The following is a 22,275-nucleotide window of genomic DNA, read 5'->3' as shown; positions in this document are numbered from 1 at the left end:
CAGGTATAGGGCATAGTGAGCAGATGACTTTTCCATTTTCTTTCTTGATGAACCAAAAAGAAGCCTGATGTCTGAAATACCTTCACACCTTTATGAAAGAGGTGCCCTTCCAATTCAAGGGCAAATATCCTTAATTTTATTTCCTGGATAGAGACTGTGGAGTCTATGGAGGACATGAGGATTTTGATCACTTGTTTGTTTTACATTGATATATTTGGCATTGCATAGCAATAGTTAATGAAAGATCTTGGAGCACTTGCAAACGTTAGAGATTTAAAACATCAAAACATTCTTGTAGAAGTTAATTTTTATTTTCTGTCTATGAAAGTAGACTCAGAAACCCACAAGAATCTGCCAGAGCATAACTGATAAGTGAAAATGCTCAAAACTGAGAATCAAATTCAAGTTCTAAACCAGGAATTATAGAAGACCACACACAAGTTGTCAGGAATTGACTAAGGCAATACTAATCTTACATGGCAATTTGAAGAACATGTATATTTAAATAGAACAGAATTTTAATGGGAAGAAATACTGGTTTTGTAGAGAAACTCTCACTACATAAAAACAGTCAAGATGTCAGTGGGATGTGATGGGCCATTATTCCCAGAGAGGACAAGAAGTTCACTGCTCATCACAGGTTGCTTATACTGAGAGAGAAGCATCCACTATATAAATCATCAAGTTAGGTTTATACTAAGTTTGGGTCTGTTCATTTATGAGATATTACAGTTATCACTGAAGAAAACTGAAGGTCTCTACAGCTCAGAATTCAAGTCATACCTCTCTAATACACCAGGGGACTCTGATGTTTGTACAAACTTCTATGGACCAAATGTCTCACAACCATGTTTCTTCAAATATTTTCCTTCCTGCTTCCTATTTTGAGTCAAGAGGTTCTTCTGAAATTTCTTCTGATACTCACTTAAAAGCTGATTACATGAAAATATTAGGAATAAATCCTAGATGAAATCTTAAGAAGAGTACTGCTAAAAAGCTGGTATGAGATGGTGTGGACAAATCAGACATCCTTAAATTACTATTTCAAGGGGGTTTATGTGGCAATCAAGATCTAGACCCTATTCTCACCACAACTAGCATATATCAAGTAACAGAGCTACCGACTGTTTTGTGACCAAGTTGAAACATCCTTTTCAACACCTTGAGATTTTGTTTGATTTTAGCCATGTCATTGGAGAAAAAGAACTAAAGACCAGTTCTGTTTAACAAGGACATGAGGGGTAGGCATATCTAATAAGCAGGATTTCTCCCACTAGCAGTCTACAACAATGTGTTTTTTTCCTAACTTAGAAGGTCAAATGAGAAAAGGAACCTTCTAGATATTACAGAAGCCACCTGCTTTACAAGTTACAAAGAACATAGCTATCCAAAAAGAAGGAAGTATAGAAACTTGTTTAGAGCATCAGTATTTCCCAGATATTTTCTTGTTATATTTTTAACGCATACATCTTCCATAGGAAATCAATTGTCATATCAAACTATGTTCACATATAAAGTAAAACTAAAAGAGCTGTTTATTTTAAATTAATTTTTCTTTTACAGGTTAATGCAACTGGAGGTAGATGCAATATTACGTGATTTTCTCCCAGTGGTTGGAAATCATAGTGATCTATGAACATTAGGACACAGTGCTAGAGATTGGAATCAGTTGCTTAGAGTTAAGACTACATAAACAAGCAAATGAAAGAACAAAAAATAAATCACAGCAGGTGATATCATGACTGTCAGTACGGTGCAGTGCAGATGATCTTGGTGGAAAGGCTGTTTCTATGTGGTCAAAATAGTAAAGCTAGCACTGCAAAAAAATCGTACGAAGTGTGCTGCTAGGAAAGATATCCAAGATTTAGAGACAGAGGATTCCAGCTATGCTGTTCATGTTATTTCCCATGTCTCTAAACACCATCAAAATTAAGTTGAAAAGATTTACATGGCAATAGAGTCTGATACGCTAATACGTTTCTGATCCGGCAGGCAGGAGTTTCATTCCATATAATCACATGAAAATGGATACTGCCCTTGTCAGGACTTCTACCTTAACCAAGTCTGTCCACCTTGCTTTTACAGAGCTGTTAAATTTGTCCTTGCCTTTGTGAGAGTAATGGAAGCTCCCTGAAACTTCAGTCTAAAGTATTTTTCTATGATCACATTACATTGTTTTTTGGTCCATTCAACAAACAAGTGCCCATTAGCTTGTAACTGAGGAGAAATACTAATAATCAGACAGGACTTATTCAAACACTATAGTTATGTAGTGGAATCCTTTCCTTAGGATTCTAGAATTGCAAAGGAGTAAAAATGTTCTCATGTAATATAAATGGCAAAAGAACCCATTTAATTAGTAGCAATAAAATGAAAAATGCTTTTAAAATAAAATTTGCAATACTTTTTTTTTTTCTTTAAAATTTATTGCAAGTTTGTGATCATCCAAAATGCAGATACTTCTGTAAAATGAAATATTTATAGATATGTGGATATATGACCCTAGACTGCACTATATCACTAATAGATGCTCAAGAACAGCTTAGAAAGAAAAATCAGATTACAGGCTTTGTGTTTCCTTGGTGCAATTTCTTGTCAGGTGCATAAAAAATGTTGGAATCAGTTAAATTAATTATGTACTTAAATTCAAAGACCAGAAATAATTTTAATGGAATGAGTGGGACTCCATAGAGAATTTAAGCTAAGCCTGTGCTGATATCCTCAAATCAGCAAGCCTATAATGTTCTGCCTCTGGTAGTATGGAGTCCATTTCACAAAATGCAAAATCCAAATAACAACTGACCTCGCTCTTACCCATCCCTACTAAGAACAGAAAGCTTTCAAACAAAGTTTACAAGAAAGCTGTAGGGAAGCTTCTTTCATCATGTGATGGTCCTTTTAAAGTCAACAGGCAGGACTAATATTTGCTCTCTAATATACAGAATATATACAATAAAACTTGCATTGTTTTTAAAAGGGGAATACGCTTTCTCACTTGGGAACTGTGAATCTGCTCTATAATACATAAAATGTATTAATTTTCATTTGCTTCCTTAGTTAAAACCTAAATATAGCATTCAGTATAAACTTCAGTACTTTACACATAAACTTGATTCATATAATATTAGAAACTTTACAAAAGAGTACTAAAGTAGTCAAGAAAATGATCAGGTTTAGGTTTAAAATATTTACATTTTATACATAATTTCCCCCTACTTACAATTATTAAATAATCTTCTGTGGTTTTCTTAATTTAGGGAAAAAGCTTTTAATAACTACAAACTAACTTGGCATTACTTTCAAATGGCTTTTTACTGAAGGAGAATTTTAGCAAAATCACATTTCCAATGTGAAACATTATGCCCGTGTTTTCAGTAGCAGTTATATAGAGAGATTTCAGAGTTTCATAACGCAGTTCTGTTTTCCATAAGAAACAGTGGAGATCTAAATAAGAAAATGGCACAGTGTGGATAGAAACATAATATTCCCAACTCTTAAATCGCTTTATGTCATTTGGCTTATAAAAAAAAAAAATCCAGTTTCTTGATAATTTATGTTTTTCTTCCAGTACTTTCAAGGAATCACAGATTCAATAATTAATTAGATTTTTGTGTCATCGTCTTTGGAAAAGTTATTTCCTGAAGGTACTTCACAGAGACTATCCCCATCCGTGCTGAAATCATCATCGTCATCATCATCAGAATCAGCCAACACTTTACTCGATGACTTCTTCAGTCTACTAAAACAAAAATACACATCTTTGCTATTAAAGTGTATATCTACATGCAGAACATTTATGTAAACCTTAAAATATTGACAGGGGGGATTTACACTTTTGAAGGATGTGGAAGAAAATTACCCCTGTTGGAACACAAGTTATAGACTCCATCTTACATGGAAGAAACATGCAAGAGAAAAAGATAATCAATTAATCTAATTTTCAAGCACCTCTAAAGTCACAGAGAGGGGACACTGTACACTTGGCATGCTGAGATGTTAAAAAAATGGCTGAGGAAAACTAACACAAGAGAACTGTATCACTCAGATATTAGCGGGACATTTTTATTACTACACATGAGGAAATGGTTAAGTATACCACCTTTTTCCATTTTGTATTTCCTGCCTAAATGACTTGGTTCAGCAGGCAGGGTTTGGAAAGAAGATTTGGGCATCTAGAGCACCCTGGAAAGAGCTGGAGAACATTTGTACAGAAAGAAGATGCAGAAGAGTTTCAAAGGTCTGTCTCTTAAACTTTCCTGCTTATGACAAAGTCACAGTTTGTTAGAGGAAGCCCTCAGTTTATGGACAAAAGAAGCAAGAGATCAATATTGTGAGTTGTGGTGCAATACATAGTTGTAAGTTCTGACAAGTCACCCTACCTTAATTCCTTCTTCGCAGCATTAAGCTGTCCTTGCAATTGCTCATTCATGTCTAGTTGCTCTTCCAGTTCTCTCTGGAGTTTCTTTTTCGCACTTTCCAGTCTGTCTATTTCTTCTTCAGCTTCTTCAACCTGACGTTTCATTGCTTTCAAACGCAAACTCAACTGAAATATTTACATATCAGCTGATTAGAGGATATTTTAATAAAGGAATTTTACTTTTCCAGCATGTACAAGAGAGAGAATAAAGACACAACTTTGCCAGTGTAGTGGCACTGTGATCCTATGCTTCAGAAATACTCAAATAAGCATTAGAGTTTGAGAAAAGTGAGATAGTTTTTTAAGAAAACAAAACAGCAACAAGCAAACATAAGTTTGTTAGAGTAAGAGAGTACCATGTGATAGCAAGTGCCAGTTATCAATACGGGGTGACTGGAGCTATTAGTTTGTCCAAGTTAAGCAACTTTACCAGACATACTATAAACATGTTTTAAAAACCCAGAGGATTTTGAAAGATTACTCCCTTGACAGAGGTCTGCAATTTCAAAAGCACTGTTCATTCTCTAGACAGGATATTAACTGATCTATGTATTGAAACAAACTGTTTTAAGAAAGGCATCAACAAAGACCACAGGAATCCTAGAGCACACTGCTATTAGAGTATCAGCATGTACTTAATACAGTCTAAATTTTACAATAAATAGCTTCTTTCTTTCACAAATTTTATAGTGACAAACCCAAATATATTATGCGCCATTGTATGCATTTATAGGATCATATACTGTCTGTTATTGGGTCTATTTCTTAAAACAACTATAGCATTGCTTCTGTAAGTGCTTCCTTTCCATAATTTTAGAGATCAGTAAGAACTTAATACTAGACAAAAGAACATGATGACAATGGGAAATGTGAATCTCACTAAATGGGAGTTCATAAACCACAGCATAGCCAGTATCTGCCTATATTCCTTTCATATATCTATATATATCCATTTATGCTAGTAGAATTAATGTCAGATATTTATATTAGCCTTTCCTCTACCTGGTCCTTTTGATCAGTCAGTGAGAGATGTTCATCATCTACTTGCAACATTAACTCCTTCACTTTTCTCTCAAGTCTGCGGTTACTAAGTTGGAAATTAGCTCTATCCCTAGAAAGAAATAAAACAAACAAAAGACAGGGTTGCAAAAAATGGAATTGAAATCTTTTCAATCCTGCTGACATAATTCCTTAGCAGTCTTTTAAGATTAAATAAATACTAACAGCCCCTGCTTTGATTTTCTGATTCCACGTAAAATACTACGAAATTTGTTCAAAGCCTAAGCAACTACAGGCAATTTCTTCTGTCTCTGGAGCAGCACTTAAAAAAAAAAATTACATTCCTCCAAGATTAAACAATGAAATGAACATGAAAACTGAAGATGTTAAACTATAGTTAACATTTCTAAGTCTGTTACTGATTTTAGGCATTGATAAAACAATGAGATATGGAATCAGGTTAGTACTGTGTCCAGTTTTAATTTTATAAGACAACTTCTAACATGCTTTCAGTCAAAAAGGAAATTTGCAACACTTGTATGAAACAACAACCATTTTAATTTGGTGCTCATGAGAAAAAGAAGAGTTAATTGTATTAGAGACATAGTATTAGCAGAAAGCCGTATTAGGAAATATAAACATGCATGCTTTGATCTTAACATAACTAGTTTCACCTCTCTTCATTTTCAAGTCGTTCTTCTAGCTCTGTGATCCTTGCTTCCATTTGAGCAACAAGTCCCTCTTTACTGGATCGGTAAGAACCCTCCAGGTGAAGGATTCGACTCTTCAAGTCTTTGTTCTGTAGTTGGAACACACTCAATTATTACATACATGCTTATATTAACAAATATCACTTTAACACAAAATCAGTTTCTCAGGTGATTCAGTGTAATTTTACTTTAGTATCTATGGAAAAAGACAGCCTGATCTTACATTTCACTACAAACAAATCTCTATGACTGTGTTTTCTTAAAAAGAATTTAGTGTTAAGCTTGAGTTAAAGTTTTAGGCCTAAATGGATCCTTGAACTTCCGATGCCTGCAAGTCACTTCCAGAGGCATTTTTTAATATGCCAAAATTTTTCAAATAGTATTGGATCTGTCCTACTCTCCATATAATGCCTTTGTCAAATTCTGTAACTAACTCATGTATGGCTAAAACAAGCAGACAAAGAATTTACTTGCATGCAAAATTGCTTTATGCTATCAAAGCTGTTATGGTGGGTTTCCCCTCCCCTTTCTTAACTATCTACCAACACTACTACTACATAGGCAGAAAAGCTTTGGAAGTTGCACAATTCATAAAAGCAGATTTTTTGCTCAGATTTACACTTTAGTTTTTATGAGGCTATGTAATTTAGGTTTTCAATCAGGATCTAACTATATAGTTGCCAGGAAAAAAAAAAAAAAGAAGAGTCATATGAGGATCAGAAAACAAAGCTCTTAGTTACAAAACTTCAAACTGTGATCTCAGATCTCAAACACTAAATGCTGTGATAACCATGCCAAGGCTGAAGTATAAGGATGTACATGGCATATACCAGTAGGTGGCATTATTTTTTTCTCAAACAATGCAGATGGGATTCATTTCACAATTTAAGATGTCTAGTACAAACATGTTCTCTGAATTTCCAGTACAGTCTGGTTTATGTTCTGGAAACTGTCACTAATTCTGTGGCTCGCTAGAATAGCTTTCTTCTGGATCTCAATTAGGGGCTGTGATAGTAACCTTGTTTCCAAAGACCACTGAACTGCAAAAAACTAGAAAGTACTTTTAAGGTACTTTCCATCACAGATATTGAAACACGTGAGCCCTATTACTTCCTAAAGAACAGACAGTAGCAGTTTTCTATCAGTTCTGTATCTTTCCTTTCAGAGTCATGTCATTACTTTCGTTAGTTTGGTCCTACAGAAGAAAACAGCCTACTAAAATCATAATTGCTTGAAATTATGGTCTACCTTCAACAGTGTTCCAGAAATACTGTTAAGACTTTGAAGAGCAGCTCCTCCAAAAGAGGTGGATTTACAGCTAAACTGGATAACAGCAGTTTTGATATTCTGTAATATTTTCTACAAAATGTTACTTTTAAATGCTTCTACATTGATAACTCAGGTTTATTTTAAAACAAGTGCACACTATCAACTGACAATTCTCAATTGTTATGTCTTTGCTCCTCAAATATATAAATAGAAATTACTTTGTAGAGATATTCCTGCACTCACTACAACAAAATTATCTTCTCATATAAAGAGATATATAAATAGATGTATGCATTATACAAGTGTTTAGTATACAAAATATATAAACTGTGATAAACCTCAGGCTAAAATGGAGGGTGCAGAAAGGGGAAAAAAAAACAACAACAAAACACACCAAACCAACAACTGAGAATTAATTCAAGATTGTATTTTCTTCTGAGTATTACTATTAAGATATACATGGCTTTTAATCTGTTCTTATTAACACACACTTTCAGAAGCACATTACAGTGGGGTAGTGCCAGATATCAAACACTGTATTATTTTAATTTCCTAATGAAGGCAGATACTCAGCCTGTTATCTTACTAATGCAATGATATGCCAGCCAGAATTACCTGTCTTTCCAATGAAATTTTGTCACACTCTAAATCTTGCTTTATAGCTCTTTCCTGAAGTAGCTCTGTTCTCATTTGTTCAATCTGTTACAGAAAGAGAAATTTTAATGCTTTACATTTATCTATATGATACTTTGTGTATGCATATACGTACACATAAAGTATGTATAGCTATGCAATGAGAAAAAAAAAAATGCCCTTTCTTAGAATTCAAGATATATTCATGATTTCAATTGAAGACAATTACAATCTTGAATACACATCAAAGCTCACATTATTCCCAGTGCTTATTCTAGCCACACTGGGTACTGCTGATATTCAGTATACATATTCTGTAGCAGGGAACTGAATTCCAAAACATTGCATCAGAGATACATCATGTGACAGGGAACTGAGTTCTGTAACTTCAAAGGGTCTTCAAACACTTTCTACAGTTGTTTTTCCTTCATACTTAAGGCCTGAAGCTCTGAAATAGCACCTTACCTCTAAGATGCTGACTGGTCTACTGTAAAGTTCCACTTTACTAAACACAAACTGGTAACTGCAGAGAATTGCACAGCACTCAAGTGAGATGCTCTACAGATAATTACTACTTTCTGTCTGTATGAAAAGTTCTTTTTTCAACAGACTCTGATGCATACTGGATATGAACATTGCTCTCCTTCTCTAGACCATTTTATGCCTGCCATACCAGGAAAGCACCAACTTCTGGATTTAGGGAGGGGATGGGTTGTGTTTGTTTTGGTAAAACACTTTTTTTTGGCTACAGCTTCTGTAAGTATTTCAGTTGCAGTAGCCAAGGAAGGTATACTCTCCAGATATGTAAAATGTCAGAAGTACACAATTAATACAGACTCAAGGTAAGAATAAACAATTAGTTTGGTTTATCTGACTATTGGACTTGAGTGGAAAAAAATATAAAAATTGCTGAGGATCAGAGAGAAACTCTAAACTGCTTAACAGCTGCTACTGAAAGATTGGGACTGAAGGAAAATGTTTGTAGTGCCTAAATACTTTTCCTGCCTCTCATTCCTGCTGAAACTACCCTTGAGTCTTTACAAAAGCCTTTACAGCTAATGTTACCAGAGCATTTGTACTATTCCCTGCATGATATTTATGATAGTATCACCTGAGAAACATAGTGAACATCTACGCCAATAACTGTAAACAGGTTTCAGTGGCCACAAAATTCTTCTTTGCTTTACAACAGTTGCATGTGAATGTGCATAAACACAAAAGCAGAGTTAAGCAGCTCTAGGTTACAAATTTGTATCATTAAAGGACTTTCAAAACCCATTGAGAAGCCTTGCATAAAAAATTAACAAAAGCAATGCTAAGAATGCGAAGGTTAAACAAGTACAGCGTATAAGATTTTGCCTTAGACATTTTTTTAAGCACGTTAGAATATTTAAAAGATACATTTTTAGCTAATCACATGTTTAAAAGAAGTCACTTACACTGCTTCTGTAACTTTAAAACAAACATATGAATGCAAACAACGTAAGCAATGCATGCAGTTGCATATGTTGTCACAGAATTATTTCAGAACAGTGGAAGGCATTCATGAAAACGAAGGTCATAACAGCTACTGAACTACAAATGTTAACACCTGGCTGTGTTCTCAGCAGCTGGGTAATTTCTTAAAAGCTCTTATTGTCACTAAGAATCCTAATAATAAAGTTTTATACATTACAGGGTGAAATCATATTCTCCATATAAAATATTTTGTATATTAAAATAATTTATCCGTAAAAATGGGAATCACTCATACATGAGCTGCATTTATTCATGAAATTCATTCCAAAAGTTATAAATATGGAGGGATTACAAAGAACTTATTCATGTGTAATTGCTTTAGCCACGAAGACAGACACAGAAAAAAAATGAAGATACATTTGTAGTAAAATGAATGACTAAAAATGAAACTGCTCACAGAAGAAAGGGGGTTTGTTTTAAGTAGGAGCTTGCTTAATGGACCACTCTGAAGTTCTAATGTGTTTTGTGTGCTCAAAGTACTGTGACAAATTTGTGCAACCTTCTCAAGATCTCAAATTAAGGAACTGTTTAGAGGATAATTATATTTTCAAGATGATTGCTACTGTTACTGGACATCTCATGGTAAAAGTAACCTCACAGAAAAACTGTGTGTGAGAGAAAAAGTACTATAACTGATTAGGATCAGAAAGCTACGTGCATATACATACAAGAGTTTGTAAAAAGAGGGCAGCAGCACACAATGCTTGCTGGGGGAGGTAGAAACTGCTTTTGCTCATCTCCTAGCACTTTTCATTAGTAAACACTTAATTAACATGCATAAAGGGAAAAAACCCACAACAGTTGTCTGCCAAAATGCATGCTAACTTGTTCACTTATTTCACAGCAATTAAGACAGGCTCTAGTTATGTACCATGCAGAGCTTTGTGCTTCATATTCCACCTTCCCTACATCTAATATATACTGTTAAAAGAATAAACTTTCTCTGCAGCTTAAGGCAACACTTACCACAGCTGGATTTGCATAGTGCTAACAACAAAGAATTGAGGAAAAGTAATAATACTAGATTTTACAAAGCTTTATTAGATGTAATAGCATTTTCTGCCAGCTTTAGGATTAGCAGCAGCTGTTGACTTCATTAATATTGAAATTAATTTGATTTCTAATATTATTTTAGATGCCATCACAGTTGTTCAGTGTCTCATACTAGGTTGGTTCATAGCCTGTATTTCTTTTCAATACCTAAGTAGGAAAAAGTTATATATATACATACATACACACACACACAAGAAAGATATATTCATGTCATGTATATATATACACACATGCACACATTCTATATAATATTGTCCTACATATACACTTCTCAAGTATCTGACCATGTGCAGATGATTAAACAAACAAACGTGCTAAAGCCAAACAAACCCCTTTGATCCTTCATAACTGAAAAACAATCTTCATTTGTTTGCTGCCCACACCTGGTGCCAGCTAGAGAGCAGGCATACAGCTATCCATTGGGAATGCTTAACCAAAAGGAAGTGAATGATGCAGTCAATGCAATTTTATCCTTCTGTATTTATTCTAAAATTGTCATGGAAACTAAACTACTCCATTTTTAACATCTACTGGTAACAACAACTCTGAAGAGAATAGACTCAGGTTTGCATTTTCGTAGAATACAAGAATTGATAAGGGTATCAAATATTTTTCAATTATGTTTGCACAAAGAAAATTTTCATTTGTTTGTAGAAAAAAACACATCCTGGACTAAAATGTGCCCTGTCCCTGCTCACTTCAGGCTCAAAGGGCAGCTCAGCACTGTAGCGTGTTTGCTGAGCATTTTGCTCTTTCCAGAGTTGTTAATACCTTATCATTTAAAAGCTAACTGAATATGATTATCTTTTACCCTGGATTTTTATACTGTTTCCACTTTGCTCTGCTACTTCTCAAGAATGAGACAGTGAAGACGAGAATAATGCTTCATGAAGTCATTCCCAGTTTCAAAAGAGTTCAAATTAAAAAAGGGTAACATTTCATGGTAAATGAAATGTGGACTATCAGCCCTGACAATGTTTATTCAAACATTTAGCTTTATAAAAAGAATTAAATGTTTCAAGTTGTTTTTACTAGGAGTTTGAGTGTTATAGTTTGTTTTCATTATATTAAAATAATTTATATTTTTTAAATTTACTGAAATACAGATATTACCAGAACAGATCCATTATAATTTCTCATGTCATTATAAATGCTTAGCAGACCCTGAAATATTCTTTAGTAATTTGACTACTTAGTCATTCTGGCATAAAATCAGAATGAAGCAACCTTTGTAACTCATGTGTGAAATGAGAAACTCCTGACCTCAAAATAAACATGTCTTTTATCCATTATGTAACATTTTGGTCACCCATCTGCATTTTAGGTTTCCATTAAACTAGCAAATTAACTTACCACAGTACCCACTACTGCAGCTATGACTAAGGTCCCTTTATCCTAGCTTACAACACAGGCATAGACTCTAGTATTAAAGGCTTCCCAATTTAACAATAGCATGACCCCACATTATTATGGGTCCTTTATACTCTATTTCAGCCACTAACTCAGAGTCTGTACAATATCAGTGGAATAATAGCAAAAAGATTATAATGCAATCAAATAGAATCTCAGTAACCTGAGTCCAAACAAAGTAGTAATGACATCTTGGTGTTTCAACAACGCATGAAAGCAAGCTGAGCTCTAACTCACTTTAAAACTCTCCAGCTGTCTTAGTGGCATATACAATTTCATTGAATAGACAGAAACTAAGATTTTACTACATGTTCTCCCTCTGAAATTAAAGCTAATCAAAAGAATGTCAGCAATTCCTTTGGTTTGGTTGCATTTTTTGTTTTGTTTTTCCCTAGAGAAAGAAAGATAAATTAAAACAGAACAGGACCTCAATGCAAATTTTCTTTTGGCCTTCTAGGAAATGACAAGTTATGTATAGTACTTCATGTAAAACTACAGTAGTAGATGCAATGCAATGAGAAATGTATCAGTTTCATATATTCCAGAACGTAAAACTAAGGCAAAGAACATGGCCCAGGCCATGATATTCCAAGACAGCCACACTGCCATACTCCTTTTCAGACCCTGATTTCTACTTTCCTGGTTTATTTTAAATCCATGTTACAGGGCCTATAACTTCACATGCCAGTTATTTCAGAAGTTTTGAATAGTGTTATTAAAGCCTCTTTCTTCAGAACAATGAACTCCTGATTCTCTTAGACTTGGTGATTTCCAGCTGAGATCTCTCCACTACACTTCTCCCCACCTACACATTCACTGGCCTTACTAAAGATAGGGGCAAAATATTGATTTATTTCAGGAGACATACCTGGATTACTTTGTGTCATGACTGATACCTCATCATACAGTTTCCACAACTTCCTTCTTCTAACCATACAGTCAAGAATCTTTCTGTTACATGTTTGAATTACTACGATAGGTGTCACTCAGCTTGGCAAGCCTCACTTTATCTATATATTTTCTGCCCCATGAGACATAATCTGATTAATAATTCTTCTCCTTTTCTGGGTGATCTACTTACATAACATTTGTGGAAGTAATGACTGATATTTTTATGTGAAAAAAGCTTCCCAATTGTCTTATCTTTGGTACACCTTAATCAGTTTTTGTACTTGTAATGAAAACAAAGCTTCCTCTCTGTTGAAACTGACCAGCGTTTTCAGTTCAGTGACTTCATTAATTAATTCTACAATTTCCTAAGCTCCTCCTTTGGAATCAAGACTGTTATGCTGGCCTACTTTTCTGTACAGTTAACAAACTGCAGTCTTTCACAGAATGTATCTGGTTGGAAGAGAACTCAAAGATCATCTAGTCCAACCCTAAGTCACCTTTGACAATATGCTTTCTCCAGTAGCCTCACCACCTAAGTCTAACCCAAAAATAGCATCATCTTTGCATAATTATTTGACGGAGCTCTCTGCATCAAGAATATCCAAGGATGATGCTGATCTCCAGTCTTTACATGCAATCTGTCAGTTTTCCAGTTAGACAGGAAAAAAATGGTCTGTGATGATGTCAAGGGGCATATGTAATCATGTTTGTGGGGCTCAGCTTGTTGGATTTCCATACTCTGCTAAAGTATATAACATAAACCCTATTTGTAATCATTATATAGTTAATCAATCCCTGCCTTCCAGTACCTGAAGGCAGGCTGGAGAGGGGCTTTTGACAAGAGTGTTCACCAATAGGCCCAGGGAAAACGGATTTAAATTGAAGGTGAGTAGGTTTAGATTGGATCTTACGAAGAAATTCTTCAATATGAGGGTGGCAAGACTCTGGAATGAATTGTCCAGAAAGGCTGTGGATGCCCCCTCCCTGGAGATGTTCATAGCCAGGTTACATGGGGCCTTGAGTAACCCGGTCTAACTGAGAAGCATCTCTGCCCATGGTAAAGAGGTTGGATTAGATGATCTCTAAGGTCTCTTCCAGCCTAGGCCATTCTATGATTCTGAGATGATGGTTTGTGATCCTAATAACATTATTTTCTCATCATTATACAACAGTTGGCACACTTTTTAAAGTACCTGTTCTCTGCATCTACTGATCCTCTCAGATAACAAATCTGAGTTAGTCTTTTCTTCATCAAGCTCAAGTTCCAGGTGAGATAACTTGTCCTAAGGGGAACAAAGATGAGCAATTTCAATATATTACTTTCCCAGCTTCTTCTGATTGCTACCAGGGCTTTCCTCCTTAAACTTCAAGGACTCAAACACAAACAGAATCTAGAAAAAGAGATGGCAGGTAAATAAGCCTTTGGAAGTGAATATGCTTGTCTGACAGAAATAAAATAGATGTTTCATTTCCTTTTTTAATCACTCCCACCAATTTCAAGAAAAGAGGTTAACAGATCACCTTTAGAATGTACCAGAATAATTCCTGCAGTAGCAATACTAGCAATACTTGGACTTTGAACAACTTCAAGTTGTTTAGGTTTCTTCCCAGGCATAATCCATCTGAAATATCAAAATAATCTGAAACATTTCTAATAAGATACCAATCCTTAAAAATGTCTTTTACCTCCATTAGTTTGATTTGTCTTGCCCGATCGTCTTTTAAATGGATTTTGGCTTCCAGTTCATACTCCAAGCTTTTCACAGTCTGTTCTAGCAACTGAGTTTTAGTTATTGCCTCATCCTGAGCTCTCTGGTGATCCCTCAAATTTTCTTCCATAAGGCGCATCTGAAACAGGAAGATTATGGTAATATACTATGCTGTACTTTTTATAAATGTGATGGCAATAAAGGGGACTGAGTGCAAACCTGACATATCCAGAAGCATGACAGAAATTGCATTGAGCTACAAGCTCTTCACGGTAATTTCTGGTTTATCCACAAGATGGCACCAAGAAAATAAACTTGGATTAAATATAAGCACTAAAGACATGGTTCAACACTACATATTTTACAGTGACAATTGTACATAGTGTGTGGGGATGTTATTTATTTATTTTTACCCAGTTCCAGTAAGCCAAAATGGTTACAACTTTACAAATGTTTTTAGCTTTGAAACTTTTGCAACCTGATTGCTTTCATTTTCAGACTACAAAATATTTTGCCTTTTAAAACTTATGTAGTTTGTATGTATGTTTGTATGCTGTTTGACTGCAGCATTTTACCAATGACACAATTGCTAACATATATGTATATAACTTCTAGATACAGTAGGGCTATCTGCTGATGGTAAAAGTTTCTAACAACAATGTGCACTCAATAAAACCGTAAGTTGAGAGGGGTTTTATGTTTGTAACAACTTGTCACATGTATGTAATACACAATCAGGTTTTTCTTGCTTCAGCACAGTCTTCCATATTGCTTGTCTGTTTAGTCAAGTGCTCAATCAGTGATGAAGTTAAAATAACGTGTTAGTGACTGTTTACACAGTTTTCTACCTATTGCTAAGTATCACAGTATCACAGTATCACTTAGGTTGGAAAGGACCTCGAGGATCATCGAGTCCAACCTGACACCACAGACCCCATGACTAGACCATGGCACCAAGTGCCACGTCCAATCTCCCCTTGAACGCCTCCAGGGTCGATGACTCAACCACCTCCCTGGGCAACCCATTCCAATGCCGAATGACTCGCTCGGTGAAGAACTTCCTCCTCACCTCGAGTCTAAACCTCCCCTGGCGCAGCTTGAGACTGTGTCCCCTTGTTCTGGTGCTGGTTGCCTGGGAGAAGAGGCCAACTCCCTCCTGGCTACAACCACCTTTCAGGTAGTTGTAGAGGGCAATAAGGTCACCCCTGAGCCTCCTCTTCTCCAGGCTAAACAATCCCAGCTCCCTCAGCCTCTCCTCATAGGGCTTGTGTTCAAGGCCTCTCACCAGCCTTGTTGCCCTTCTCTGGACACACTCAAGTGTTTCAATGTCCTTCTTAAACTGAGGAGCCCAGAACTGGACACAGTACTCAAGGTGCGGCCTAACCAAAGCAGAGTACAGGGGCACTATGACCTCCCTGCTCCTGCTGGCCACACTATTCCTAATGCAGGCCAGGATGCTATTGGCCCTCCCGGCCACCTGAGCACACTGCTGGCTCATATTCAGGTGGCTGTCGATCAGCACACCCAGGTCCCTCTCTGTCTGGGAGCTCTCCAGCCACTCCGACCCCAGCCTGTAGCTCTGCATGGGATTGCCATAGCCAAAGTGCAGCACTCGGCACTTGGACTTGTTGAAAGTCATCCCATTGGACTCTGCCCATCTGTCCAGTCGGTTGAGGTCCCTCTGCAGAGCCTTTCTACCCTCTAATTGACTAACATCTGCCCCTAACTTTGTGTCATCTGCAAACTTGCTGATGACTGACTCTACCCCTTCATCCAGATCATCAACGAATATGTTGAAGAGGACAGGGCCCAGCACTGATCCCTGGGGGATTTTTTTTTTTTTTTATCCCCCCCATACAAAAATTGTGCTTCCGAAATCTCTTGATGTCGATTCCGCGGAGGCGGCCGCGCGACCGCCCCCGTGCCACGCACGGCAGAAACCCTTTTTAAGACCTGACAACAAAATGTTTTCTACCTGTGTGACTGCATATTAATAATATTTCATATGCATTTAGCATTTCAGAATGACACTGGATTGACAGCTGTGTCTTTTTGTGCATCCACGGGGAACTTGAAAGAGATACAGCAATGAAGAATTCCCATATTGCCTTGCAATACTTCTGTAATTCTTCTGTTAGAGCAGGAAGATGATACTCATGTTGCCAGGATCATTACTATCCTTGGCTTTTGATGAGACTTTCAAAGAGAATGTTTTGTGCACTATGACTCCTGCTCAAGGGAATTTTGACAGACTTCTTGTTAAAAGAGATAATGAAGACTTTCAACTGTCCTGAATATTTAATCTCTCTAGCAAGTCTACTGATTAACCTGCCTATCCTATATTGTCACATTTTTGTTTCCTCTTTTGCATCTAGTTACTACACTATATTCTTAAAGCTCTAGGTTTTTAAATGTTGCTTCATGGAGATGTAGAATTCCACAGCTAGTAAAATTTCATCCTCTATATAATGGTTGGATTTTACTTTTCTTTTTTTTTTGGTGAAATTATGAAGGTTTGTTTTGTTCTAAATTTTTTCAATGGATTTGTTTTGCAGTTGTAATAGATAGCACTAGAAGTATTTTTGATAACTGCAAACAAAGTATGTATATATATTTACATGCAAACATATACATATCTTTCCATTAAGCTGTGCTCATTTATTCAACCTCAGAGCCATGTTCCAAATATCCTAGTTTTATCTTTCACATTTCATTATGAGTCTTCATCCCTTCACAAAGGCTCTCCATCCCTGAATGGATATAGAAGGTTAGCAGAGTAATATTAGGAATTATATTTACTTTTAAACTGAATTGTTAAAGGGAGAAGGCAACTGTAACAGAAGATCTGAACAATTTGAACTGTTAAAGCATTCTACATGCAGAAAGCCTCTGTTAACAGTGTATTATCATAGTTTTTCCAATTGCAGAACAAGTACATGCAGATCTTTAGAAGACCAGACTGCTTTTATTGCAAAATTTACATGCTTAAGAGGCAGACACTTCAAGACTATGGATGATTCTTGGTTGTACAGACACCTTTGTTATTTAGATCTGCAGCTTGGCTCATATGAAGAAGAGAAGAGTGTATGTCAGAGACAGAATTTGGAGCTTCTTTGGTTGGTTGTTTTTTGTCGCTGTTTTCTTTGTTCTGTTGTTGCTGTTTTCTAGATAACTGGTTTGCATTTTTCCTAATTCAAAACTATTTCCACACTTTCAATTCCTTCAGTTGCAGGCATTAAAAGAGCAGTAGATCATCAACGCAATCCTTGTCATACTTAAGATGCACGTGTTTGTCAAACACTGCATTTAGCTGTCACAAACAGGAAACTTCATTTCCCTGGCCGAAGTAACATGCTTGTCACCATGAAGAATGAAATTCAAAAGCATACTGACTGATGTCAGTCTCTCACAATGAAGTACAGAAAAGCACAATAGCAAACACTCAGTCCTGAAAACTGAGCTGAATTCTAGGTCAAAGGTTATAATTTATCACCAAACTTATGAGTCATTACCTCATCTTGCATCCTCATGGTTGTCAGATGTGATTTTTCTACTTCAAGGTTTTTTTCTTTTAATTGCCTCTGCACATCTGCAAGTTCCCTGCGACTTTTCTCCTTGTATTCATCCATCTGGTTCTGAAGTTCCAGAGTTGAAGTTCTTGAGACCTCCATCATTTCAGACATCTGAGGAAAAAAAGGACATAATTTTTTTTCTCAAACACACAAAAGGGGTTTTTTTCGCCATCTTTGATATTCCAGCTTAGTATTTTCAAGTGGGAAAATCTATCAAATATGTTCCCTAACAAATTAATTTCTATGCAGGTGTGAAAACACAAAATAGTAGTTATTTTCAAATAGTATGTGTGGCAAGGCTATTCTCCTCCTCTTTGTGTTTAGCAGTTCTTCCAGATGATTGATGTGCACAGTCACACTTGAGTAGTTGTACAGTTTATATACAGATGGCAAAGGAAGTCTAATGCAACAGCACTTTAAGAATCAGCTATAAAGCTCTGAAATACTGCTGCAGCATACATTAGAACCGAACTCAAATCCAGAGTCTTGCTGAGAAAAACATAACAGGTTTACAACAGTACTTTTGAGATTGTGGTGTTCCAGCCTCTGTTTCAGCCTTGAAATCCTTTATTAAGTCTCTAGGTTTAAGAAATACTATTTTTTTACAATGTGGCAGCTCATTTGCTTCTGTCTGTTATTCAGATTCCTGCAGCCTCTTTGGAGAGATCTCATACCTCTTCCTGTAACTTTTCAATAGTCTCGTTCAGTTGCCTTTGTTCTGTCTCCATCTCACTCTTTATTTGCCTTAACTGTTCCTTCTGATGAATTTCATCTTTTAACTGCTGAGTTAACTGTTGCGACTCCTGCGAGAGACAATGGATGTTCCCCTGCAGAAGGTGAAGAAATATATGTCATGAAATTATGACTTTTTTTCTAATGCTTTAAAGGAATGTTCTACACCACTCTGTGCAGTAGTCATACCAACAGTTTTTGTAATACTAAGACAAACTTAAATAATAAAAAAGTTTATGGAATTACAGTTTGCTAGCCAGTACAGGACAAACATTTTAGCAAATGCAGTGCTTCATCCTTCCTGTATAATATTCCTAGACCACTGTTGTAACATTCTTAGGTCCAAATGATGTTTCATGATTCTGCTACATGCAAAGCATACATTCCTCTGCAGTTGCACACGTCAGCACATCCTACCTCTGGCACAAGGTTCAACATACATTTCAGGTTTCACATTTTAAACATGCTCCCTTTAATGCTCACTTAAAAGTTTTGCCAACAACCTTTTTTGTAGAGAAACAAAGAACAACAAAACAAAATATCATAACACACACATATACACCCCAACTGTTCCTACAATGAGTGCGAAATAACTAGTGGCAATTTTTTTTCCTGTTGCTGTGCTTCTACAGCACACAGAAGCCCCAAAGATGTTTCATTGTGACAGATGCTGCAAACAGAACTTAGCAGCTCTTAGCACAGAAATCCTCTTATTTTGTTCTTTCACATGCAAATACCTATGCACAACCGAAGTTAGATGATCATTCAAAATAATAAAACAGATTTACAAAACTTTGGCCACTTTATTTTGTGATTCATCCCCTTGAATTTTTGCTAGATCGATGAAAGTGGAAAAAAACAAACAAAAAACCCCAAGCCAAACCACAACACAACAAAACCAAACAAAACCCCCCACCAAAACTCTTTGAACATTGCAGTGATATCTGTTCTTTAAACCAAAACATATTTCAAAAAGAGCAAGATGTTACTTGGCAGAAAAACAGTGACTTTAGTAAACAGGAAATCTGAACTGTAGATATTCCAAACTACTCGTTTTTACCTGCATCTCTTCTAGCTGGCTTTCCAAAGATCTTTTTAGCACTACCAAGTCTTTTGTCTCCTTTTCAGCCTGTTTCAAAGATTCTTCTAATAGTTGCTTCTCTTTCTGCAATGATACAATTTGATACATTTACAAACAGTAGCAAGACCTTTAACCTGACAGGTAAACTGAGCTATAAACAATGTTCAATCTGGCCTATCACTAATCTATCCTCAGGAGAAAGCGGTGACTTGCTTTTACACTGGTTTTCAATGAAGAAATCTTCTCTATACATGTCAGCAAACTGCATCCTACTTCTTGACAATCTTCTGGTTTTGCTTAGCCTTCCCAATGGCATTGCTCGTCTTCCTCTTTGTCAGCTTTTGCTCTGTGATGTAGCCTTTGCAAACAGGAAGGTTACTACTAATCTGGCTTGTTTTCTTAGCTTACCTCGTATCTTTTCACGTTTTCCTTCATGGAATTTTCTTCTCCTTTCATATTATCAATTTGTTGGAGCAACTCTTCAATTTTACTCTCTAGCTCATCAACTGTTCTCTTCAGCTGTTCATTTTCCTCAGTCAGCTCTTTGACTTGATTTTCCATACTGTTTTGCACCTCTTGCGCAGTGTTTCTTTCACTGACAAGGACTGCAGCATTCTAGTGAAAAAAAAAATCATGTAAAGTTTAAAAATAAAACAAAATTTGATTTTGCTTTCTGACAGAAGTTTCGTATGGCACCACAGCAAATACAGCTAGGATATCAATCAAAACATCAACAATTTAACTTAAAGTCTGTACGAATTGCAAGCATGCATTCTTCATGCTACTGTAGAAGAACACGCAAGAACACTCTTTTTGCTCAGGTATTCCTACACACTGAAGTAACGTGCAATACCTGAACAGTCTCATGATGTTCACATATTTTCACTCAACATCTTCCTCTTTATTATCCTAAAATATCTTCCAACCTTGGTGATTCTGCGATTATCAAATCCCATTGTTATGTAATTCCAAAAGCCAAATAGGCCTTTAAGGAAGAATATATTGACAAAGACCATCTTCCACAACACCACAAACTGTAGGCAGTCTTGCCCCATTGCTTATTCCAAGCTCTAACATGTAACATTTGACATCCATGTGACTATTTGTGAGGCTGCAGAGTAAATCCAATTAGGCAACAGGATCAACTGTAATATATGAATATACAGATAAATACAAAGATCATGACAGACACACACTCAAAAACCAGAGGGCAAAGGTGCTACTGTAAGCAAGACTTATTTCAAAATACCATCCCACAAAGTGGTGGACCAGCACAGAAGAGCAGATGGTAAGTAGCCATGAACAAGCAACAGAGACTGGATGTACCTTGCAGTGGTATTTGGTGCAGCTCTACTTGCCTATCATACAGCCCACAGTTGGAGATGTACTTAATTCAGTGGTTTCCCATTACTGCCTAAGGATGGAAAGAGTTTAGCTGCTGTGTTCAACTTGTATTCAAAAAGAATTACTGTACTTTTTTTCAGAAACACAAATCGATATACAGCACAAATTCTATTACTCATCACAATTTATCACATGCAGTAATAGATCCTTTTGGCAGGGCAACTGGCTACAGCATGTAACTTTTCAGAGCTAATCATCACAGCCTCACAACTTATGGTCTCTAAAACACACTACCACTTATTTTGGAAAACATGAGTGGAAGTATGCATCTATCATTATATTACCTATACTATAACACAGACACTTATAAACATTAAATTATTTTAAGTAAAGAGCTGGAAGGATTGAATGTTTACTCTCTACTGACTTGTCAGGCAGAATCCCCTCCAAAGAACACAAAGGAAGCCAAGACATAATTCTTGCTCTTGGGCATGCAGAGTCTAACCCAGAGCAAGATTCTGTGCAAAGGTCTGGTCCTCTGTATAGGCTAACTGCCTTTTACATTAAGACCTTAAAGAGAAGTAAGAACACCAGACAAACATATGGATCAGTTTAGACCAGTATTCTCTCCAGTAGTCATAGCTGAAGTCAATGGTAAAAAAGGAGGAAGAAACTATGGGGCAATCTTTTCCCCCATTATACACTCCCAGCCCTGTTTCTCCTCAATGAATGTATCATCCATTAATTTCTCTAATCCTTTTTGAATATCTGTGTACCTTTAGCCTCTACACTATCTGGTGACAAGAGGTGACACATTCATTACTGAAGCATAACATTTTTGCATGTGCAATTGTATTTATATCAGTGAAAATGAAAGAAATCCTACAGGATAACTTGGGAAGAAACTATTTTGTGAAATGTTTTATGACAGCACAAA

General features: G+C 36.2%; 1 protein-coding gene and 1 non-coding gene across 8 annotated transcripts in view; both read right to left on the bottom strand.

The window, feature by feature from the left end:
• Window positions 1-22,275, bottom strand: part of CGNL1 (cingulin like 1) — a 71,290-nt gene that overhangs the window by 15,596 nt on the left and 33,419 nt on the right. For 4 of the 7 annotated variants that reach the window (XM_068143907.1, XM_068143909.1, XM_068143906.1 and 1 more), the window contains 11 exons: window positions 20,403-20,609; window positions 19,974-20,078; window positions 18,856-19,008; window positions 18,122-18,292; window positions 14,587-14,748; window positions 14,094-14,183; window positions 8,011-8,094; window positions 6,091-6,215; window positions 5,420-5,528; window positions 4,380-4,543; window positions 1,518-3,739 (listed from right to left, as the gene is read on the bottom strand). In XM_068143907.1, the coding sequence (XP_068000008.1) occupies window positions 3,601-3,739; window positions 4,380-4,543; window positions 5,420-5,528; window positions 6,091-6,215; window positions 8,011-8,094; window positions 14,094-14,183; window positions 14,587-14,748; window positions 18,122-18,292; window positions 18,856-19,008; window positions 19,974-20,078; window positions 20,403-20,609 (1,509 nt within the window). In that variant the 3' untranslated portion in view covers window positions 1,518-3,600. Of the gene's footprint in view, window positions 1-1,517; window positions 3,740-4,379; window positions 4,544-5,419; window positions 5,529-6,090; window positions 6,216-8,010; window positions 8,095-14,093; window positions 14,184-14,586; window positions 14,749-18,121; window positions 18,293-18,855; window positions 19,009-19,973; window positions 20,079-20,402; window positions 20,610-22,275 lie in introns of those variants that run through there. The other 3 variants (XM_068143902.1, XM_068143904.1, XM_068143905.1) reach the window with 3 other exon arrangements.
• Window positions 16,433-16,557, bottom strand: LOC137444084 (U11 spliceosomal RNA). The gene has a single exon (XR_010988067.1). It is a non-coding gene; the product is annotated as a U11 spliceosomal RNA (small nuclear RNA).

The sequence above is a fragment of the Melanerpes formicivorus genome, unplaced genomic scaffold (genome assembly GCF_026170545.1).
Source record: "Melanerpes formicivorus ecotype bairdi unplaced genomic scaffold, bMelFor1.0.p_v2 SCAF_10, whole genome shotgun sequence".
NCBI lineage: Eukaryota > Metazoa > Chordata > Aves > Piciformes > Picidae > Melanerpes > Melanerpes formicivorus.
Note: the sequence above shows the minus strand (reverse complement) of the source record. Positions and strands in the feature narration are given on the sequence as shown.